This window comes from Vipera berus, assembly GCF_964194415.1.
Source record: "Vipera berus genome assembly, chromosome: 1".
In the NCBI taxonomy this organism is placed as follows: Eukaryota; Metazoa; Chordata; class Lepidosauria; order Squamata; family Viperidae; genus Vipera; species Vipera berus.
In genome coordinates this window covers 207,390,967-207,413,000 of record NC_138202.1, presented here as the reverse complement: position 1 = coordinate 207,413,000, position 22,034 = coordinate 207,390,967, and the positions used below count along the sequence as shown (strand labels likewise).

The 22,034-nt window shown below is 41.5% G+C and overlaps 1 protein-coding gene across 1 annotated transcript in view; it reads right to left on the bottom strand.

Annotated features, from left to right (window-relative positions):
- Positions 1–16,258: 16,258 nt before the first annotated feature.
- Positions 16,259–22,034, bottom strand: part of CTNNA1 (catenin alpha 1) — a 77,122-nt gene continuing 71,346 nt past the window's right edge. The window contains exons 17-18 of the mRNA XM_081315196.1: positions 20,401–20,535; positions 16,259–17,645 (exon numbers count right to left, since the gene is read on the bottom strand). Of these exons, the coding sequence (XP_081171322.1) occupies positions 17,358–17,645; positions 20,401–20,535 (423 nt within the window). The 3' untranslated portion in view covers positions 16,259–17,357. The remainder of the gene's footprint in view (positions 17,646–20,400; positions 20,536–22,034) is intronic.

The window sequence follows — 22,034 nt, the reverse complement described above, 5'->3', positions numbered from 1 at the left end:
CAAAGAGTTTTTTCAGCACCTGGATGGTCCTAGCAGTAGTCATGTTTGCAACCGGGATTACTTCAAGCCATTTAGACTGGCTGTCTACCACTATGAGGAAAAGCTGTCCCTGAAAGGGCCCAGCGAAGTCTGTGTGAATTCTAGACCAGGGAGTGTGCGTTTCCTCCCACCTGTGAACTGGAGCGTGTGGCATTTCAGGCCTTGATTGCTGGCATGTATAACATCCATGCACCTGTGCCTCGATGGCCTTCTCTAGGCCTGGCCACCATAGGTAGCTTCTTTCTAAACCTTTCATATGGACAATGCCTGGATGGCCTTCATGCAGTGACTGTAAAACTCTATCTCTCAGTGAAGTGGGAACTATGACCCTGTTTCCCCATAGGATACAACCCTTGTGAGCTGATAGTTCATGTGTTCTAACAAAATAACTCTGGAATTCAGAGCCTGGGCTTTTATCTAACCACCCTGTGTGCACCCATGAAAGCACTCTACTAAGTGTTTTATCAGTAGCTGTTTCTGCAGCTATGTCCCCTGCGTGGAGGGGAAATTCTGGCAAATCCTGAATGGACAGAATTCTGGCTGCTGGGGCCGGATCTGGTTCAATTAGTGGCAGTGGGAGTCTGCTCAGGCCATCAGCATGGCCCATTTCTTTGCTGGGTTTGTGAACCATTTTAAATGTGTAAAGGTAAAGGTTCCCCTGCACATGCGTGCTAGTCGTTTCCAACTCTAGGGGCCGGTGCTCATCTCCGTTTCAAAGCCAAAAGCCAGCGCTTGTCCAAGGACATCTCCATGGTCATGTGGCTGGTATGACTAAATGCCAAAGGTGCATGGAACCCTGTTACCTTCCCACTGTAGTGGTCCCTATTTTTCTACTTGCATTTTTACGTGCTTTCGAACTGCTAGTTTGGCAGAAGCTGGGACGAGTAACAGGCGCTCACTCTGTTACATGGCACTCGGGATTCGACCCACCAAACTGCCGACCTTCTGGTCAACAAGCTCAGCGTCCTAACCCACTGAGCCACCGCATCCACTTCTATGGAGTAGAGCAAATGCGACACCAGTTGCACCCAATGGTTTCCAACACAATTCCCATCAGCCGCACAGAAAGCAATCGAGAGTCAAGTCCAAAACATATGGGCAGCACGTAGGACGAGAGGGGAAAGATCCCTGCAGCTCAACTGCTGATAGCGTCGCTTCGTGCTTGGAGGGGATGCCCGGTTGCCTTCTGCTAGGTTGGCAGAAGCTGGGACAAGTAAGAGGCGCTCACTCTGTTATGCGACACTCGGGATTCGACCCATCAAACTGCCAACCTTCTGATCGACAAATTAAACGTGTAGGCTGATAGAAAAATAGACCATCTCAACCTTCTTGGGGAAAGTATGTGGGGTGTTTGTTTGTCTGTTGTAAAGAGTCCCAGTAGTGGTTTGTGGTCCGTGAAGACCGTGAAGTCCCTGCCATATAAATAGTCATGGAATTTTTTAATTCCTGCTACAATGGCTAAGGCCTCTTTGTCAATTTGAGCGTAGTTACGCTCAGCAGAGGACAGTGTCCTTGAATTAAATGCAGTAGGAACTTGTGTTCCATTCTTCTCTAAATGACTCAAGACTGCTCCCACCCCATAAGGGGATGCATCAGATGCTAAACAGACTGGTTTAGACTCCCTAAAATGAGTGACAGTAGATTTAACTGACAAAAGTGCCTTTAGGTCTTGGAAACTTTTCTCGTGAATGCTGATCCATTTCCATGAAGCTTTTTTATCTAAGAGCCTGTGAAGTGGCTCTGCCAATGCGGCCTTGTTAGGCAGAAACGCATGGTAGAATTTGAGGAGGCCCAAGAATGCTTGTAGCTCTCCTTTTGATTTAGGGCTAGGTGCCATTTGAATGGCCTTCACTTTGGACTCAGCTGGGTGAATGCCATTAGCTTCAATGCGAAATCCCAAAAATTTGGTTGAAGAAACCCCAATACTGCATTTACTTTTTTTTAATTTGAGGCCTGCTTCATACAGCCTCTGTAGGACGGCTCTGAGCCTGCTGGCTAACACCTCTGTGGATTCCCCTGCAATAAGCACATAATCAAAATAAGGGCAAACACCCTGAATGCCTTTAAGCGTGCGTTCCATGATTCCCTGGAAAATGCCTGGTGTAACACTAACCCCAAATTGTAAACACTTCACTTTAAAAGCCCCCCTGTGAGTCATGATCATCTGAGCTGCGGCTGTGGCCTCATCAACCAGCAGTTGCTGATAGGCTTGTGCCAAATCTAACTTTGCAAAAATGGTGCCCCCTTGCAAAGATGCCAAGATGTGGTTCACCACTGGCACAGGGTATGCGTGTTGCTTAAGGGCTTTGTTAATTGTGCATTTGTAGTCTGCACATATTCTAATTTCTCCGTTGGCCTTAAGTGGTGTTACTATAGGAGTTTCCCACTCCCCACCATCAACTGGTTGCAAAACGCCCTGTTCTACTACAGCAGGGATCGGCAACCTGAAAAAGCAAAAGAGCCACTGGGAACCGGTTCCATCACACATAAAAAAAGTGTGAGCCGCGCGCGTACATCCATGCACGCGCATGCGCATAAAACAAAATGTTTTGTGCATGCGCAAAATGTTTTTTGCGCATGCGTGCGCGTGGATACACGCGCGCGGTTCCACTTTTTTTTATGTGGACGCACCTGCACGCCAGTGGCGACGGGTTTCCGTGGTGATGGGCGCTGGGTTGCGGCGCCGCCTTCAGCCCGGGTGTCGCCGGAGCCACCCCCGGGACCTCCAAACTGCCGCCCGACCTCCGCCCGAAAACCAGAAGGTCTCGACACGGGTGTTCGGGCGGAGGTGCGCGCGCACCTCTCCAAAGGTTTGGAGAGGTGCACGCCCAGCTCCACCCGAACACCGATGTCGAGACCTGCTGGTGCTGGTTTAGAAAGCTGCCGCGGCCCGCAGCAGCTTTCTAAACCGGCACCAGCAGGTCTCCAAACCACACCTCCGCCCGAACATCAGCAGGTCTCCAAACGGGTGTTCAGGCGGAGGTGCGAGAGAGGTGCGCGCGCACCTCTCCAAACCTTTGGAGTGGTGCGCGTGCACCTCCTCCCGTTCGGAGTGGTGCGCGCGAACCTCCTCCTGTTCGGAGTGGTGCGCGCGCACCTCCTCCCGTTCGGAGAGGTGCGCACGCACCGGGCGACTGGGAGCCGCAGGAGACGGCTCAAAGAGCCGCATGCGGCTCCGGAGCCGCGGGTTGCCGACCCGTGTACTACAAGTTTGTCTATTTTTGTGTCAATTTTATGTTTGAGGGCAAAGGGAACCCTTCGAGGATTAATCCTAATGGGGACCATGTTGGGGTCTAGCTTGAATGATATAGGCCGGCCTGTGTATGTTCCTAGGGCTGAATCAAATACGTCTGCAAATTCCTCGCAAACACGTTAGATTCATGGCTTGTGTCCAGTTGATACTGGTTACTTGGATGCTTAATGCATCAAACCAATCGAGTCCAATTAGACTTGTTCTCTGGCCCCCTACTACTATGACATCCAGGTGCCCAAAAAATCCCTTAAATTTAACGACCAAGTTAGCTTCACCCTTGACTGTGACTTTCACGTTTTGAAAATCTGTTAAAATCATGTCGGAGGGCCTTAGCTTGGCCCATTTTCTACTGTGACTGCACACGAAATTAAATGTGTGCAGAGAAATGATGGAAACGGCTGAGCCTGTGTCCAACTCCATTTTACAGGGGACACCTTGTAGCTCCACGTGAAGTTTAAATTTGGGTCTGAGGGGGCGTCGGGCCCCAGTGCAGCATACATTTCTGCGGCTTGCACAAAACCCCACGCTAAACAGCCCCTGGGCCCCAGTACCTCTCCTGGTCAGATCTTCCGACTGGCGCTTCGATGGCCGTTCCCTCTGGCGAGCACTGCATACTGCTGCGATGTGGCCGGTTTTGCTGCAGGCCTGGCACATGGCTGACCGGAATCTGCAGTCTGCGCGTTGGTGGCGGCCGCCACAACCTTTACATCTAGGTAAGAGATCTGCCTTGTAAGGAGTCTCTTGTTGCTTGCTGCTGCGGTGCTGAGTGTCGGGTTGTTTGTGCAGCTTGTTGACTTTGACATCTTCATCTGATTCTTTGGTGTGTTCGGCGTCCTCATGGTGGACGGTTTCTTCACGCTGCATTGTTTTGGTGGGCCGGATTGTTCGGACGGCTCCCCCAGTGGCTTCATCTGCCATGACTTTATCCTGGGCTTCAGTGAACAACACGTTAGCTCTAGCAAAATGTTTTTGCTGCAGCTCTCGATTTTGTAGGCTGCAGACGAGCCGGTCTCGAAGTCGCTCGTTGACATCAGAAAATTTACACAGGCGTGCGGCCTGTATCAAGGCCACAATATACTCTGACACGGTCTCACCGAGCTGCTGTATTCGTTGTTCGAAGGCGTAGTGCCAGGCAATCACCGACATCTTCAGTTGGAAATGTTCTCTGAGCTTCTTCTTTAGATCAGCGTAGGAGACTGATTCCAGCGGTGTTGGCGCAAACAGGTTTTCAGCCAGATCGAATGTTGCTGGGCCGCCGTTAGCTAGCTCCAGCTTACCACATGGTGTTACAATTAAGCCCAATACATAACAGTCAGTAAATTTATTAAAAAGAAAAAACTGAAATATCACATTGGCATAAATATTCAGACTCTTCACTCAGTACTTTGTTGAAGCACCCTTGGCAGCAATTACAGCCTCGAGTCTTTTTGGGTGAGACATGACAAGTTTTGCAAAGCTGGATTGGGGGATTTTCTGTCATTCTTCCTTGCAAATTCTCTCAAGCTCAGACAGGTTGGATGGTGACCATCAGTGGACAGCCATTTTCAATTCCCTCCAGAGATTTTCAATAGGGTTCAAGTCAGGGCTCTGGCTGGGACATTCTACGATATTCACAGAGTTGTTCCTATGTTACAAATGTTAACATATTGTCCCCAACAACTCCTGTGTTGTCTTGGCTGTATACTTAGGATTGTTGTCATATTGGGAAGTGAACCTTCAGTCCAGTCTGAGGTCCTGAGCACTGTGGAACAGGTTTTCATTGAGGATATCCATGTACTTTGCTCCATTCAGCTTTCCCTCAACCCTGACCTGGTCTTTCAGTCCCTGCTATTGAAAAACACCCCCTCAGCATGATGTTGCCACCACCATGCTTCACTATTGGGATGATATTGGGCAGGGGAAGAGCAGTGCCTGGTTTCCTCCAAACATAATGTTTAGAAATGAGGCCAAACAGTTCAATCTTAGTATCCTCGGACCAGAGAATCTTGTTCCTCGCAGTCTGAGAGTCCTTCAGGTGCTTTTTTGCAAACTCCAAGCTGACTTTTATGTGTTTTGCATTGAGAAGAGGCCTCCATCTAGCCACAATGGTATAAAGCCCAGATAAGTGGAGGGCTGCAGTGATGGTTGTCCTTCTGGAACTCTGCTCCATCTTTACACACAATCTGTGGAGCTCAATCAGAGTGACCACTGAGTTCTTGGTCACCTCTCTTACTAAGGCCCTTCTCCTTTGATTGTTCAATTTGACTAGGCGACCAGATCTTGGAAGAGTCCTGGTTGTGCCAAATGTTTTCCATTTGAGAATTACGGAGGCCACTGTGCCCTTAGGAACCTTCATGGCAGCAGAAAGTTTACTGTAGCCTTCCCCAGATCTGAGCCTTGCAATGATCCTGTCTCTGAGCTTTGCAGGCAGTTCCTTTGACCTCATGGCCTTTTGCTCTGCTACAGTATGCATTGTCAGCTGTGGGGCCTTCTTATAGAGAGGTACTGTATGTGCCTTTCCAAATCATGTCCAATCAATTTAATTTACCACAGGTTGACTCCAATCAAGGTGTAGAAACATGTCAGCAATGATCAAGAAAAATGGGAGGTGCCTGAGCTAAATTTCACGTGTTGTTGCAAAAGGTCTGAATACTTATGCCAATGTGATATTTCAGTTTTTTCTTTTTATTAAATTTACAGATATTATCAACTCTGTTTTCACTTTGTTATTATGGGGTACGGAGTGTGGATTAATGAGAAACAAAATGAATTTCAACAATTGTAGAACCAGGCTGCAGCATAACAAAACTGACAAAAGTGAAGGGGGTCTGAATACTTTCTGAATGCACTTTAAATCTATAAGTGTAAGTTGAACCAAAGTCTCACAATGGAGATGGCATACAAATAAATATTGCTTCAAAATGTGAGTGTACTTAATTATACAACAAAACCTTGGAACGTGTCACGGTATGAATAACTAGAGATTTATCACTCGTTGGAGACAGTGAAAACATCTTTCTCTTCAGTGTAGGAAGATGGATATATGTTCATATATGTTGATTAGCTATGAACGGATGCAATGGAAAGACATATCAGTATTATTTTGTATGGTCAAGATCAATGATATATTTAAAAATTAGTTTCAACCATTTCCTATAGGTAGCATAGTGTGTTTCTGTTATTCCCCTTTATTCCCTTTTTGTCCCTGTCTTAATACAAAAATGGTGACAGAATATATCTTTTTAGCATATTCATGCTGACTCAATTGCATTGTTTCCAAGATACAGACAGGTCCATCTTTTTATGAATTGTTCTAGATTTGTCCAGGAAATCATATCAGATTGATTGGTCTACAATTTCCCTTTTTTTGAAAACAGGGACAACATTTGCTTTCCTCCAGGGATCTAAAACATCACTCTGTTCTTCAGGCTATCTCAAAGAGAATATATAAAGGATCATCAGCAAATTCCTTTAGAACTTTAAGGTGTCATCTGTCAGAGCCCTGGAGATTCAAATCATTCATAATAAAGAGGTATTTCTGATTCCCCCCCCCCTATTGGGTTGAAGCTTTAATTCTGCTCCTCTGTTCTTTACTTCCCAACAACCTGGCGGAAGCTGAGGATCTCCACTGAAGATAGAGAAGAACAGGACCCAAGTAACCAACAGATGGTGCTGCGCTAAATTCATACCTATTGGCTTTTGAAATGATCATGCATAAAGTATGGTCCTGTGCGGAATAATAAAAATTCATATTCCAAGAAAAGTACCTAAGTCAGCTCATTGACAAATGTTAATAGGGCAATGGGATTATGCAACAGCACCTACTGTATTATATTCATCCATTTGGCAGCTGTTAAAACACTATGGGCCACTGAATACAGTGAGATGCACAAGCCTATGTTAGGAGGAAATATAGAGCAGATGAGTTTGGAGAGGAAGGTCACCATTGGATATAAAGGAAGAGATTACAAGAAGAGATGCGAACTGTACATAATAAGCTTGATGAGCTTTCATTTCTTAGAAAAATGCGTCAGTTTAGATGGACGATAATTCAGTACAAGCAGGAGGATAAAAAGAGCTTTTCACTGTCAGATAATGTGGCTTTGCCTCTAAGTGGGATGATGCCTTGAAAGAATGTGAACTTGCTTGAAATAAAATGTGACTGTGTCTAGAAAACAGGCCACACATCTCCCATCCTCTTCCCAGATAGGTGGAAACCAGCAGTATAGTACTGGATATGCTTGCCTTCTATGTAAACATGTTTTATCTAATTTTCATTTCGTGGACCTCAGTTTGTAAATTTTTTCTAGAAAATGGAAGGGGTAGTCAAATCACACTGGAGTCTAGCCCTTAGGAACTGTTAATATATAAAAAGAGGAAACACATAACTTGTATTTGTTTCAAAATGTTCTGTACTACATAATTAATTGAAACTTCACAGAGCTGCCTTAGACCAATTATGGTTTATAAAGATGGATTTCCAGCAGTATTAAAATACAATGATACCTCAATATTCATTGTTACTTGGCTCCAGGAGGTGCAATGAGTATCAAAAACGATGAATATCAAACATTTTTCCCCATAAGGAATAATGTAGTGAGTCACAAAGCAGCCAACATTGACAAGTTCTGGCTTGTGTGTTGAGTACTAAACAAATGATGAGTACTGGAGCAAAATTTTTCTGTCAAAATGCATTGAGTTCCAAATTCAATGAGTTTCAAAGCAGTTAACTACCAACGTGCCACTGCAGTATGTTTAATCTTTTCGCATATATGTTTAAAAGTGGCTTTTTCATGAAGAAATATTTGAATTCAGAATTACATTCTTAGTCTCTGGCCAAAGTCAAGAGGCACAGCTATTCTCAGCATGGGAAAGACCACAATATACCTGTTTGCCAAATAACTCAGAGATAAGGATTCTGTCAAAGACAGGGGGAAAGACCATTTAGTACCCTTGACAGAGCTGAATATATAGAGTTTTAAACAGGTTTTAAAGAAGTATACTCAAAAGCTTTCTACTTGGATGAATGAATCTGTTATTTTTACTATCTCCAACATCTATTTTTAACCATCTTACATTCTTTTAGTCCCATTTCTTATGGAGTAGATTTTGGGCGATGGTGGTGGTGGCAAACCGCCTTGGTTCATGATAATTTAATTTTGACACTGCACCTACACAGAGAGATTATTTAGAATTTTTGTGGAGGGTAGCCAGGAGCTTGGAGAGTCGGATATAGCAATAGCAGTCATTGTCTGATGGGCCTCATCCAGTAAGTCCCAAATTTTCCATCATGTTTATAGAAAGCTGTTGCATATGGGGCAGAGAGAACAAGGTATGGTTTTGGGATTTTCTCTCTGGCATTTCTTATTTCTAGGCCTTTGGAGTGCTGGCCTTAAAAGTCTAAAGCAGAGGTCCCCAAACTTTTGGGCATCAGGGACCGGTTCCGTGGAGAGAGGTTTTTCCACGGACTGGACGGTGTGTGGTTTTGTGTGCTGCCTGCATCTCGCAGATGGGGCTTTGCCTGTTTGTGCAGACCGGTTGCTGACATGCTGCGGCCCGGTACCAGTCCACAGACCAGGGGTTGGGGACCCTTTGGTCTAAAGTGGCCAGGCTTCAGGAAAACTGAATGTGAATCTCAGAATAGGACATCTAAACAGATCTATATTTCATATTTTTATTTATAGGTAGTACTTGTTTTATGGCTGGTTGCTTAGCTACCATTTAAAGTTGTAAGGGGCCTTCCAGGGTGCTTATGACACACTTGTGAAGTTCTAATGCCTGGCTGCCCCCACGGTCATGTGACTGCATTTTGGGGGCTTGATAACTGACCTGTATTTATAGCCATTTGGAGTGTCTTGAAGTTACGGGTCTTTTATGATGTTTTTGCTGAAACTCAGCATTTACTTCTGGTTTTCAGGCTTGTAGGGAACCATTGGTTCCCTTAATGATCACTTATGGTTGTATGTTTAAGACTAGATGTAATTATGCACTTTGAAATAGTTAATAAACCTGTTTTGACCGCTATTTCAATTTTCCCTAAATTCCAAGGGGAAAGTTTCCAGTGTCATGCCTTTCATCAGATGACTTAAAGATTATTCCTCAGTTTTTCACTGAACACAGTTATGGAAATGATGCTTGGGGAACATTATACCCATTGCTTGTTTAGTGATTATCTTGGTTAGTGACCATTCGCAAATACAATGGTAATAAAGGGCAATTTAAAAATCATTTCCCAACCAATGTGCACATTTATGACCAACTTTCATGCATCTGATAACAGCACACATGGGAGAATTGGACTAGATGATCTCTGAAATCTCCTCCAAACAATTCCATCCAACATTGACTCCAGGAGCCCAGTTGTCTATCCCAGCTCAGGACTACCTATTATAGGTAAGTTAAGTTGGGTGGTTGTGCCAACTGCAAAAATAATTTGACAGCATAAACTAGCAAAGCTCTCCTCTTATTAAGTCTGCATTGGCTACATGGAGAGTATCGCTTGTAGTTGAGACATCCAAATTCAAGAACGATTCTGCTGTACAGTGGAAGAAAGTAATCCTATAGCACTTAGCAACAGCACTTGGACTTATATACCGCTTCACAGAGCTTTACAGCCCTCTCTAGGCGATTTATATAGTCAGCTTTCTGTGTGTCAATTTCATCTCCCTGGCAAAGATATTTAAAGCTGCTTTTCTCAATAGAGAAGAGCAGAAAACTAAAGCTTCAAAACCAGACTGAAGCTTTTCCCCTCCTCTTATTATTATATTCCCGTTGACCTCGGTCGAGCTATCACTTTTCTTCACTTACTGAACTCAGAGACATGAAAAGGTCTTTATTTAAGAGCATGTTCTGAGATACTGATGTATGTGCCAGGAGGGGAACTTCCTGGACATTGAAGCACTGCCCAGTTGCATTTCGTCCAGGTTCTGGCTGCAAAGTGTGGTATGTTCTTTTTTGCCTTTCCTCTTTCTCTTATAAGCTTGGGTAATTTCAGCTGCCCTATCTGCCTTTTCATTCTGAAGCCGTGCATTTCTCTTTTGTGAAGCCTTTCAATTTTTCCTACATCATTAACTCCGAAGCCCCACCAGGCACAAGGTACAGAACCATCTTCAGTGGCTTGACAGATACCCTAATTTAGACATGCAGTTTTAAAAGGGTAACCTGACTTAGCACCACAGAAGCAGAGGAAGTATGTGAAATCGCCTTTAGCATATATTTGGTAAAACAGCTTAAGCATCATCAAACAATTTATCAATGACTTGTACACATTTCAAACCACGTTCTATAACAACATTCACAGCAACAAAGCCGAATGTTGTTCGGTCAGTATTAGTTGGTACTGATGGCAGAACGCATTCAAAACTGAGTTGGCTTTTTCACCTCAAGAAACTTGTTTTGCAGGAAAGTGATAAGCAAACTTATGTTGATTCATTGGATCGTGATATGGATGTGGTTGTTAGACTTAAATCTAGAGAAGAATTGGAGAACGAGGATTATACTTCCCCCTGATTTACACACACGCAATTGTCTGAAAGGTTTAAAGTAGATTAAAAGAAATTGTTTTTGCAGACAAGAAAATGAGGTACGAAAAAAAAGTACTAATGATGAACATCTTTTTGCAAAGGCTTATAAAGTGTCATTGCATTTTTGCCGCCGGTAAAAGACTGCCGGCGGATAACACCCAGGGATAGGGCCTTCTCAGTGGGTGCGCCTGCCCTCTGGAACCAGCTGCCCGTGGAGCTCAGGACTGCCCCCGACCTTCAGTCATTCCGCCGGGACCTGAAGACCTGGCTCTTTGAGCTTTCCGGCCCAGGCTGAGAGTTTTTAAATGGGGTTTTATATTTGTTCAGGGATTAAATTTAATTATTTTAACTGTCTTTAACTTTTGTATTGTATTGACGTTTTTAAATACTTTGTAAACCGCCCTGAGTCCTATGGGAAAAGGGCGGTATATAAATTCAATAAACTAAATAAACTAAACTAATCTTAAATGATCATAAATATGTTAAAGATTGTATGGTTAAATAGGCTAACAAATTGGTTATATTACAGTATGCTTGATCAATGGGAAAATATGTGGACACAGGGTTTGAGGTTTGCACTGAACTATAATTTGAAAGAATGTTTTAATAAAATGATCTATTGATGGTATTTAACTCCTGAAAAATTGCCAAGATGTATAAGGGAGTCTTAAACAAATGTTGGAAATGTAATCAATTTGAAGGAATTTTTACTACCTTGGGGAGACAGGCAAAAAGATATTTTGGAATTAGATATCTTTTTTTAGAATATTTTGAAAATGAATGTAAAACTGAAACCTGAAACTTTTCTTTTAGGGACAGCTGATAAACAGGGGGAAAGAAAACATGGGATTTTGTTTTTATATCTGCCATCAGCTCCAAGGTTACTATAAGCACAAAGAGTGAAAGGGGGCCATACACCCACAATGGAAGAATGGACTTTTAAACTATTGGAGCTAATCATGGTGGCAAAATTGACAGCCTTGATTAGAGACAATAATTTGATTAAATTTCTTGCGATTGGAAACCACTGTGAGATTTCTTACAAGACAAGGAGAAAAATCAACTTACAACAACTTTCGGTTTTGAGGATTAGATTTGATTTGATCAGAGAAATATTGTGTATTAATATTTGTATGGTGATTCATACTTGACAATAAACATAGTATAGAGAAGAATATATTATGAAAGTTGGGTATTTGGATTGTAGGATATTAGTATTCTATGATATTTTATTTATTGGTATTATTCATTTAAACTTGAGAGGATGTTTTATTGTAATATTGTCTATATTGAAAAAAGTGAAAGGTCGCTATTGTTATGTATTTGTTTGCTGTATTGTTTTTGCCACTTTACAACATGTCCATATAAAGTCAATGGGGGAGCTGCTTATGTTTAACAAGTGCATGGTTAACAACTGGGGCAAAATGGTCATAAAATAGGATGAGACTCACTTAACAACCATGTCACTTTGCAATAGGAATTCCACTTCCAATTCTGGTTATAAATTGAGGAGTTACTTGTAGCTTGTTAGCTTGAGGGCAACAATGCTCAATTTTTTTCCTAGACGGCAAGTCTGTAGCTCCCACATAGCTGCTACTGGTAGCAAGGAGGAGGATTACCAAAGGTGGAAGCAAGCAAGCAAGCAAGCAAGCAAGCAAGCAAGCAAGCAAGCAAACAAACCCTGAACAGGCCCTGGAGTTACCTTTATATATTCATTTTTAAAAGTTACTTATTTGCATTTCTGCTGTGTGGTTTCTTGATATTACAGTGTTCCATTCATTCGCATTTCTGAATGGTAATTTTTCTTTCTGAAACCAAGACATTAAGAGCTGGAGCTTGCTCCGAGCAAATCTGCACTTCTTTAGTAGTGTTAGAGCCTTAGAAATCCAGTGCATATCAATCCTTGAGTACATTTAGTGTCTTGCTGAAACAAAAAAAGGCCTCTTTATCTTTGGATTCTTTAATCTCCAAGCATTGACAAAAACTAATATATCCATATACTGAAAAACCTTTTTGTGGGGCTGCCCATTCCACCCACTCATGCTATTCACATCTCCTACAATAATTCCTTCCTGCTCTGCAGTTCTTAGTAACATCTAGGAGAAACTTTCATATAATTATTCCTTATCTCTATTCGGAACATAGATGGATGCCAGTATTAAAATCTTACCTCCTTTTTTTTAATTTCAGGATGAAAATTCTTGTCTTTTGATTGTTCTAGTATTTCCCAGGAAGATGATTTGAGATAAATTTGCTATTCTGTTTTTCTGTTTTCTCCCAATTTCTCCAGTATTGATTGCCAAATTAGACAATCCATGCTCTAATTGTTTGAAATGTGCTGATTGAGTTGGTTTATTTTTCCATATTTGTTGGCCTGATTTACCTTCCATTATTTCCTTATTTTTATATTGCCTCATAATAAATTACATCATTCATGCTGATTAATTTATTAAATGTACATAAATAGCCTTATGCTTAAATGTGTATTCTCAACGTGTATTTTTTTAAAGCAGATTTGTGCTTCTAGATGCTAAACCATTTTTTTCCTATATTCCGGTCTCAATTCCCACTCATTCTTTTACAACCCCCACATCTCATTCATTCACAATCTTGCTTCAAAACCAATTCCTGGTTCTTTTGTTATAATTCTTGGGATTGTAACATGACTTATCATCAGTTACTTTCATATGCACTTCAAAAATTCAGTTTCTGACATACATTTCACATCTTCCATTTCCTTGTGTAGTGCACCAGATCATGGTCCTTCAGTTCTATTACATCTTTTTTTATATATTTTCTTTCCCTTTCCTTTCAGTTTCACATATGCACTTTTCATTAGATTGATTAATTCAAGGTCTTTAACATTTATTCATCCTTGGCTTCAAGTTGCAGCTTTCAATATGCCCACAAGTGGACCCACAAATGTTGATTTTCAACCAAGTTAATTGAGGCTTTCATAAAATGCTTTTATTAAGCTTGACTATGTTATCAGCCTTAATGTACCTGAACCACATTTATAATTTCCTGCTATCAGTAAGATTGGTGGTCTTGTCAGTTTGGGCACACTTTATCCAGTATATCAGAGGCAACCAAGACCTAAGCACTCTCATACTATTTGATGCAATCTAGAACCTCCAATCTCATGCTAGTAAAGTTATGCTTAAAATCCTACAAGCTAGACTTCAGCAGTATGTGGATCGAGAACTACCAGTACAGGAAGGATTTTGAAGAGGCAGAGGAACTAGAGATCAAATTGCCAACATACGCTGGATCACGGAGAAAGCTGGAGAGTTCCAGAAAAACATCTGCTTCATTGACTATGCTAAAGCCTTTGATTGTGTGGATCATAACAAACTGTGGCAAGTCCTTAAAGAGATGGGAGTTACAGACCATCTTATTTGTCTCTTGAGAAACCTATATGTGGGCCAAGAAGCAACAGTGAGAACTGGACACGGAACCACTGATTGGTTCAAAATTGGGAAAGGAGTCCGGCAAGGCTGTATACTGTCGCCTTGCCTATTTAACTTATATGCAGAGCACATCATGAGAAAGGCAGGGCTAGATGAATCAAAAGTTGGAATTAAGATTGCTGGAAGAAATATCAACAACCTAAGATATGCAGATGATACCACTCTAATAGCAGAAAGTGAAGAGGAACTAAAGAGCCTCTTGTTGCGAGTGAAGAAGGAGAGTGCAAAAGTTGGGTTGAAACTAAACATTAAGAAAACCAAGATCATGGCATCTGGCCCTCTCAATTCCTGGCAAATAGATGGGGAAGAAATGGAGGTAGTGACAGATTTTATTTTCCTGGGCTCCAAGATAACTGCAGATGGGGACTGTAGCCAAGAAATTAAAAGACGCTTGCTCCTTGGGAGGAAAGCCATGGCAAATCTAGACAACACACTAAAAAGCAGACATCACCCTGTCAACAAAAGTGCGTATAGTCAAGGCTATGGTCTTCCCAGTTGCAATGTATGGCGGTGAAAGTTGGACCATAAAAAAGGCTGAGCGCCAAAGAATTGAGGCCTTTGAACTGTGGTGCTGGAGAAGACTCCTGCAAGTCCCTTGGACTGCAGGGCGATCAAACCGGTCAGTCCTAGAGGAGATAAACCCTGACTGCTCTTTAGAAGGCCAGATCCTGAAGCTAAAACTCAAATACTTTGGCCACCTAATGAGAAGGAAGGACTCACTGGAGAAGAGCCTAATGCTGGGAAAGATTGAGGGCAAGAGAAGAAGGGGATGACAGAGAATGAGGTGGCTGGATGGCGTCACTGAAGCAGTAGGCGTGAGCTTAAATGGACTCCAGAAGATGGTAGAGGACAGGAAGGCCTGGAGGAACATTGTCCATAGGGTCGTGATGGGTCGGACACGACTTCGCAACTAACAACAACAAAAGAACCTCCAATCCAATTACTTTTCAGGCTAATGAATTATTGCCCATGTACAACTAAGAGTATGTATGCAGCATACTGATACTATAGCTATTGTCTTCTCTATGAGCGATGGTGGTGCAGTGGTTAGTTATTTCTACTGACTGCCAGCTGCCTGCAGTTTGGTGGTTCAATTCTCACTGGCTCAAAGTTGACTCAACCTTCCATCCTTCTGAGGTCAGTAAATGAGGACCCAGATTGTTGCGGGCAATATGCTTTGTAAAACCACTTAGAGAGGGCTGTAAACCACTGTGAAGTGGTATATAAGTCTAAATGCTATTGCTAAGTATAATCGTCCGATGAAAGATTAAAAAGTATGTTTAATTGAATGCTATTTGGATCTGAAAGAAGTTAAAAATGGAATTCTTAAGTGATCAGCCTCTTTCACATGTTACTTTCTCCCAAAGTGCCAAAACTCATCTTTTTTATTATTCTGTCATTAACCCCTAGAATTATTAATTTTAAACGTGTAACCCACTGTTACTCTAGCAGGGGTAGGCAACCTTGGCTCTTTTATGACTCTTGGACTTCAACTCCCAGAATTCCTGACCCAGCTACACTGGCTCAGGAATTCTGGGAATTGAAGTCCACGAGTCATAAAAGAGCCAAGGTTGCCTACCCCTAGTGGTTCAATTGCCAATGAAATTTTGGAGATCACAAAACTGCAGTATGTAAACCAAAGAGAGAAAACAGGTCCCTCATGTAATATAAAACATCTTTAATTTAAAAATGTATTGTGAACATACAAGGACACGAAACTACTAACTCTCTGGAACGAATGAGGCTAGGACCCCAGCTGATTTAACTCTTGAGTGTCTTTTTCCCTACTGGAAGTTACAAAAGAGGTGATTAATTTTGCCTTTTGTGCACTGAATCTCAGAGCAGGGCTTCTTGTTGACTTTCAACAAAACCACTTAAGAAAATTATGTATGAGTCATTCAATACTGGCCTCTTAAAAGTTAACTCAAATTAGTCAGTACACTATAGGATTAAGCTTACTTTACCAACTGCCAAAGAAAACTCTGACTAGTACAACAGGTTTTTATACTTTATTGGAAAAGATATAAAAACAGAAATCCATAAAAAATTTAAAACAGCAAAATTATGCCATGAAGCTCTCATTATGACAATTCATACCTAGGCTGCAGCCTGAATAAACATTATTTGCTAAGTTTCTCTTTAAGCTTAAAGGAAAATGACTAGCAATTATTACAAGAACACAGTGATGGATTTGCATTTGAATGCCGAGGAAAAACAGGCAACATTTACAGCACCCACTGGTAGCAGGAATTTTTTTATTAGTTTTGTGATAAAGAGTATCAGTAATCTGTAACCAAGCATTGACATTATCACATCCCAAAAATAAGTAGAAACTTTGTGTTCTAATACATTGCACAATATGCATAAAGTTCCTTTTATAATGACCTCTGTTCCCGAGAGCCAAGGAAAACTACCCTGGAAATGCTGGGTTGGCTACAACTTGTCACTCACTATTATCTACTCCTAATGTGTATTCCCTTAAGAGTTACTTAGAATAAATGCATCAATGTGTTCAGGCTGGAAAGAAGTCAATACCTACTTAAATTAGAAAGAATGCTACAGTATATTACTCCTTCAAAGTCATCTTCTATTGTTGCCTTAGTGTTCTAAGAAGCAATTAGTGCTTCCACTTCCCCAATTATTAAGCAGAGCAAAATTCACCTTTATCCACCCAGCATATATATACTTTTTAAAAAAAACAAAAAACAACCACATGTTCGAATCCCCGAGACGGCTCAATTTCCCCCCTCATAGAATGACATGATCCAGCTATGTGAAGGATGATTGTTACTGTGAATTTATCTTTGGTTATAGAACAGATTTAAAACAGGGCTTATTTATGCAACACAGGAGCTAGAAATATCACAGAAGCATGTCTAGACAGCATTTCCATATAACATTATCATGCTTGCAGACTGAAAGTTGAACTGTCCTGCTTCCTAAACCCTGTTTATTTCTTTTTACTCTAAATGATTTTGTCATAATATTAGGTAAATAAACTTTAACATAATCCAGAATGGCAGAAATTCTGAAGGGAAGGGAAGGGAAGGGAAGGGAAGGGAAGGGAAGGAAGGAAGGAACTGAAATGACAAATTAAATGTTCTCCATTGCTTTGAATTCACTGAGTGCTTGCACTGGGTTAACATGTTTCTTCTGGGAAGCTCGCTTGATTTTGGTCTGGGTCTCATCTTGTTTCTCTCGCTTGACTAGAGGCTTCTTTTCGGGAGCTTTCATTTTCCAGGACACAGCAGGAAGGTTCAGAGAAGCCATCCCTTGAGACTTCTGGTATTTAGTGGAGGCCACGTAGGAAGCCTTCACGGTTTGCACCACAGCATTCATCAGGTTCTTGGCAGCCTGGATCAGTGACATGGCACTATCCACCTTAACAAACACACCCGGAAAAGAGAGTAGCTTTAGTCTGAGACACAGTTTGCTATACAAAGCTTAAGGATAAGGTTCAAATATATCAGAGATGCAAGAATTCCAAATTTATGAATCTCAGAACGAATGCTAAGAGGAATCTAAGGTTCAGGTTCCTTTACCAAGAAAATTCTTTTTAAATCCAAGGGTGAGACTGCCGTGGTGCTGCAACATTCCTAACCTCGGGACTGTATCGTAAGCGGTTGGGGGTGGGGTGGGCTTATGTCACAACTTTGAACGGTTGCTACTGTAAGTAAACTGTCATAACTCAAGGATTACCTGTATTTTTATTTCTCATTAACAGAAGAACTTACAGAAATAAAATTATATAATGTGCATGACTTCTGTTTGGTAAGATTTAATTCTTTTGGTTTTCTAAATAGTTTGAAAATAATTTAATGGGAGGGCAAGAGCAGCACATTCCATTATTGTTTAACTATCCGCTGTGTGAAAGGGGGTACTTACATTATGTGACATGCTTGCTTTTTATTCAATTATATATTACTGGATCTAGCTTCAAGAAAAATTTCTGCAGCAGAAGAGCTCAAAGTTAAATATGCATTTTATAGTCATTATAAAACCTCAGAGGGTTTTTTTTGTAAAAGTTTTCCCTCCCCTTCTATTCAATTGTGTCTGATTCTCAGACTGCTTAGACAAGTCCCTGCAGTTTTCTTGCTAAGTTTTGTTTCTCAGAATGGTTTGCCACTGCCTTTTTCCTAGAGTTGAGAGAAAGTGACTAACCCAAGGTCACCCAGCTGGCTTTGTGCTTAAGGCAAGACTAGAACTCAAGTTCTCCTAGTTTCCAGCCTGATGCCTTAACTATTACACCAAACTGGCTCTCTACTGTAAAGTTAGCAAGTCTGTATTCAGTGCCAACATTCTTGCCAAAGATGCCCCAGGATCTTTGGTAGTATTAATTTGGTATACAATATATTTGTTTGTATTGGCGCTCATCCATCCATCCATCCATCCATCCATCCATCCATCCATCCATCCATCCATCCATATTCACTTTGCCATTATTTAACCAAAGCAGAATTTGCTATTATCACATTTATGCTAGTTGTCTCTTCCCTATAGCTTGCTATGTGATTTTATCTCCCTGAAAATAATTGTCTAACCCAAAGGTGAGTGCAAACTTTTCATATTTACTAAGTACCCAAATGCAAATAAAAGTATAATCAGAAAATTTATGGGGCAACAGAAATGTTATCCTCACTACTGAGATTTCTAGACAGAGGTATAGATAAAGGGACCCCTTTCTTCAGTGAAATTAGGATTATATTGTTTGTAATGAAAGAAACTGCCTCTTCCATGTAAATGTTCTGTACCAGCCTGCTACCGGCCTTGCAGAACAGGCAACCCCTTTACAGACGGCAAGAGGCTGGAATACGTCTGCCAAATTTATTACAAAAACAAACAAAACACGAACCAAGATACCGGAGCTTTGAAACACTATCTGAGCGGTTGCTTTCAGCAAACCAGCCCTCCCCACACAAGTCCTTTCTAAAGAGTTCAGGGCGTGGCTTCTCTCTCCCTCCTTCCGAGAAGCCCCATTGCCTTCCTCTGTTTACTCCTACTTGACTGCCTCCTGCGTCGGGCGTCCTTGAACAGGGCCAGCTGTGGGTCATCTTCATCCACGCTGTCAGGCTCACACAGCTGGGTCTCCACCAGGTGAGAGGGGCTGGCTGGGGGCTCTGCGGAGCCTCAAAGCCATCATCAGCAAGTTCTTCAACACCCCCCTCCTCCCCCTCATCTGAGTCATCCGACCCAACTGCCGAACCCACAGGCTGACCCTGAATCACAACAGTAAATAAAACTCAGAAAATGCCAACTTTGGTGATGAAGAAGGGAAGCACAGTGCTTCGGAAAAGAAGCTTGAACATGGCTCCTCAGGCTTACATTTTAACTTCACAGTCAAGTCAATAAAGACTTTCAAAATATTAGAAAAATCACTGCCATTTTGAAGAAGGGTTGGTGATCCTGACTATCAATTTGTTTTTCTTTCCATAGAGAATAAATTAGCTCTATCCAAGTACAATCTGAGGTGTGCTAAAATGGTTGGTAGACTACAAAATTATATACATGAGAAGAAAAGATAAACAAGATATTAATGTGGGCTGGCTCCGTTGGAATTAAGGATGAGGATTAAAATGCATTCACAGCCTGGAAGAAAGTTTTCAGAGAGAGTTGGAGAAGAGGAAGTCTTTTGATTGTAGAAGATAGAAATGGATGTAAGTAGCTGACTGTGAGAAGGCCTGAGGGAAAAAAAATCGCTAGAAATATATAACAGAAATTTACACTCAAAAATACACGGGAAGTTTGAAAGAAGCATAGTTTCTGTGTAAATACACAGGAACCTGATAAGACAGTATACAGTCACTGAATGATTTGAGAATCCAACAGATGATGGCTTTGGCCTTGGAGTATTGGATGAAAATGAGACTTACTTCAGGGTACTTTAGCAAAGAAAGCCATTTTCATCATAATGAAATCTATGCACTGGATTGTTTTAAACCAGTTTGGACCACGCAATCTTTCTGAAGGAAAAAAGATAGTATAAATGTCTCCAATCCTGGGACAAAAACCTTGAGAGGATTTGAAGATGCTGAAAGAACAGCTTTACATTCTACACCTAGAATTTCACAAAGGAAGCAAACTAAGCCTTGAGCTGAACCTAGAAAGACACAAAATGAACGTGAGCACGTGTACATACCCCAGATACCACAAGCTCTCCTCCAAGGTTCTGAACTTCTGCCTTCACTTTGCTACAAATGTTCAGCTGGTGACAGTATAAAGCAATACGCTGCAGATAGGCGAGCAGGTCTTGTTTGCAAGCAGAATCTGGGCACTGTGCAGAGGAAAAAAAGACAATTCATTCTTTAAGAGAGTTTTGTACACTCCAAATGCATTGTAATACAAGTCAGTATTTTGGTCCTTTTATTTATTGTTAAGCCTTAATTCTAAATAGAACCGTAACAGAGATATGGAGTAAGAAATAATTTACTACTATAGAATTCCAAATAAAATTCTTCAAGGGCTCACCCGACCCCCTAGACAGGTTTTCAGTGATTTTTTTAAAAAACATTACTGGGGGAGCCATATGGATCTCTGTGGGGAGGTGGATTCAGAGGCAGGCATCACAACAGAGAAGACATAATTCCCAGGTGCCAACAGATGCCATGTTTGCTTGAGGGGACTGGAAGTATACACTCTGTGCCCAATCTTACAGGATGGACAGAAACTAGTGGAGATAGGCAGCCTCTCTGATAACCAGGCCCTATGTCATGAATTACACCTATAAACCAATTAGAAACAAGAGAAGCTTAAGAAGTACTGGTGACACATAAGTGTATCAAGGCACATCCATTATTGCCTGTGGTACTTCATTCTGGACCAGTTGTAGTTTCAAGTGATCTTCAAAGGCATCCCCAAATAGAGCATGCTGAAATAATCCACCAAACAGAATTTAATTTCCATCAATCTTTATTCTTAAAAGATTCAGGTAACAATAGTCCCATTTTGTTTACCTAATGAAACTTGCAGATATTTAAAAGAAATGTTCTAGAACAGCAGTCCCCAACCTCTGCAACTTGGTGGCCTGGCTTTTTTGGGGGGGGGGGAAGAGGGAACAAGGCCGCGTGAGCGGTGGGCTGGCGCACACGCAGCTCAATCTGCACAAGTTGAGTTGTGTGTGCATGCATGCGGGCTCACTGCTTGCACAGCCCAGTTCCAAATAGGCCACAGCCCGGGGGTTAGGGGCCCCTGTTCTAGAACGCAGGGAGAAAAATCCCAGATAAATCTTGAAAAGCTAAGGTAAGGCTAATATCCTTATCTACTATATTGGCAAAAATATGGACACCACCATGTTTATTCTCCCAGCAAGGGCAATATACATGCATTATCTTTTCCCTATAGAGAGGCAGTGACAGAAAAATGAAGTGGACTGAGAATCCCTGTCTTTTTTAGGTGCCAAACATTAGATTTTTCTACAATAAAAGAGTCTGTGCTCCAAAATAAAAAAAAATAATAATTATCTGGTGGCATCAAAAAGAAAACATTAGTTTTAATCACGTACATGTTAGTGCCTTGAATTAAGCGGGTATAAATGTGAAACTCTGTATGTGACAGAGTATTTTTTTTTTCATTCATGCATGTGGTATATATGCATCTGGAAGTTTTTATCTGCAGTGATTATTTGGAAAATAAGTTATCAGTATAGAATCCAAACCCATAAATGTTGGGAGCAAGCGATGAAGAAAGCTGCTTAGTGGAGGAGGATACAGAATTAAGATCCTTAGATAGATTCCATAAAGCAAACTACTGACCCCTGAGTTCATAAATATATTG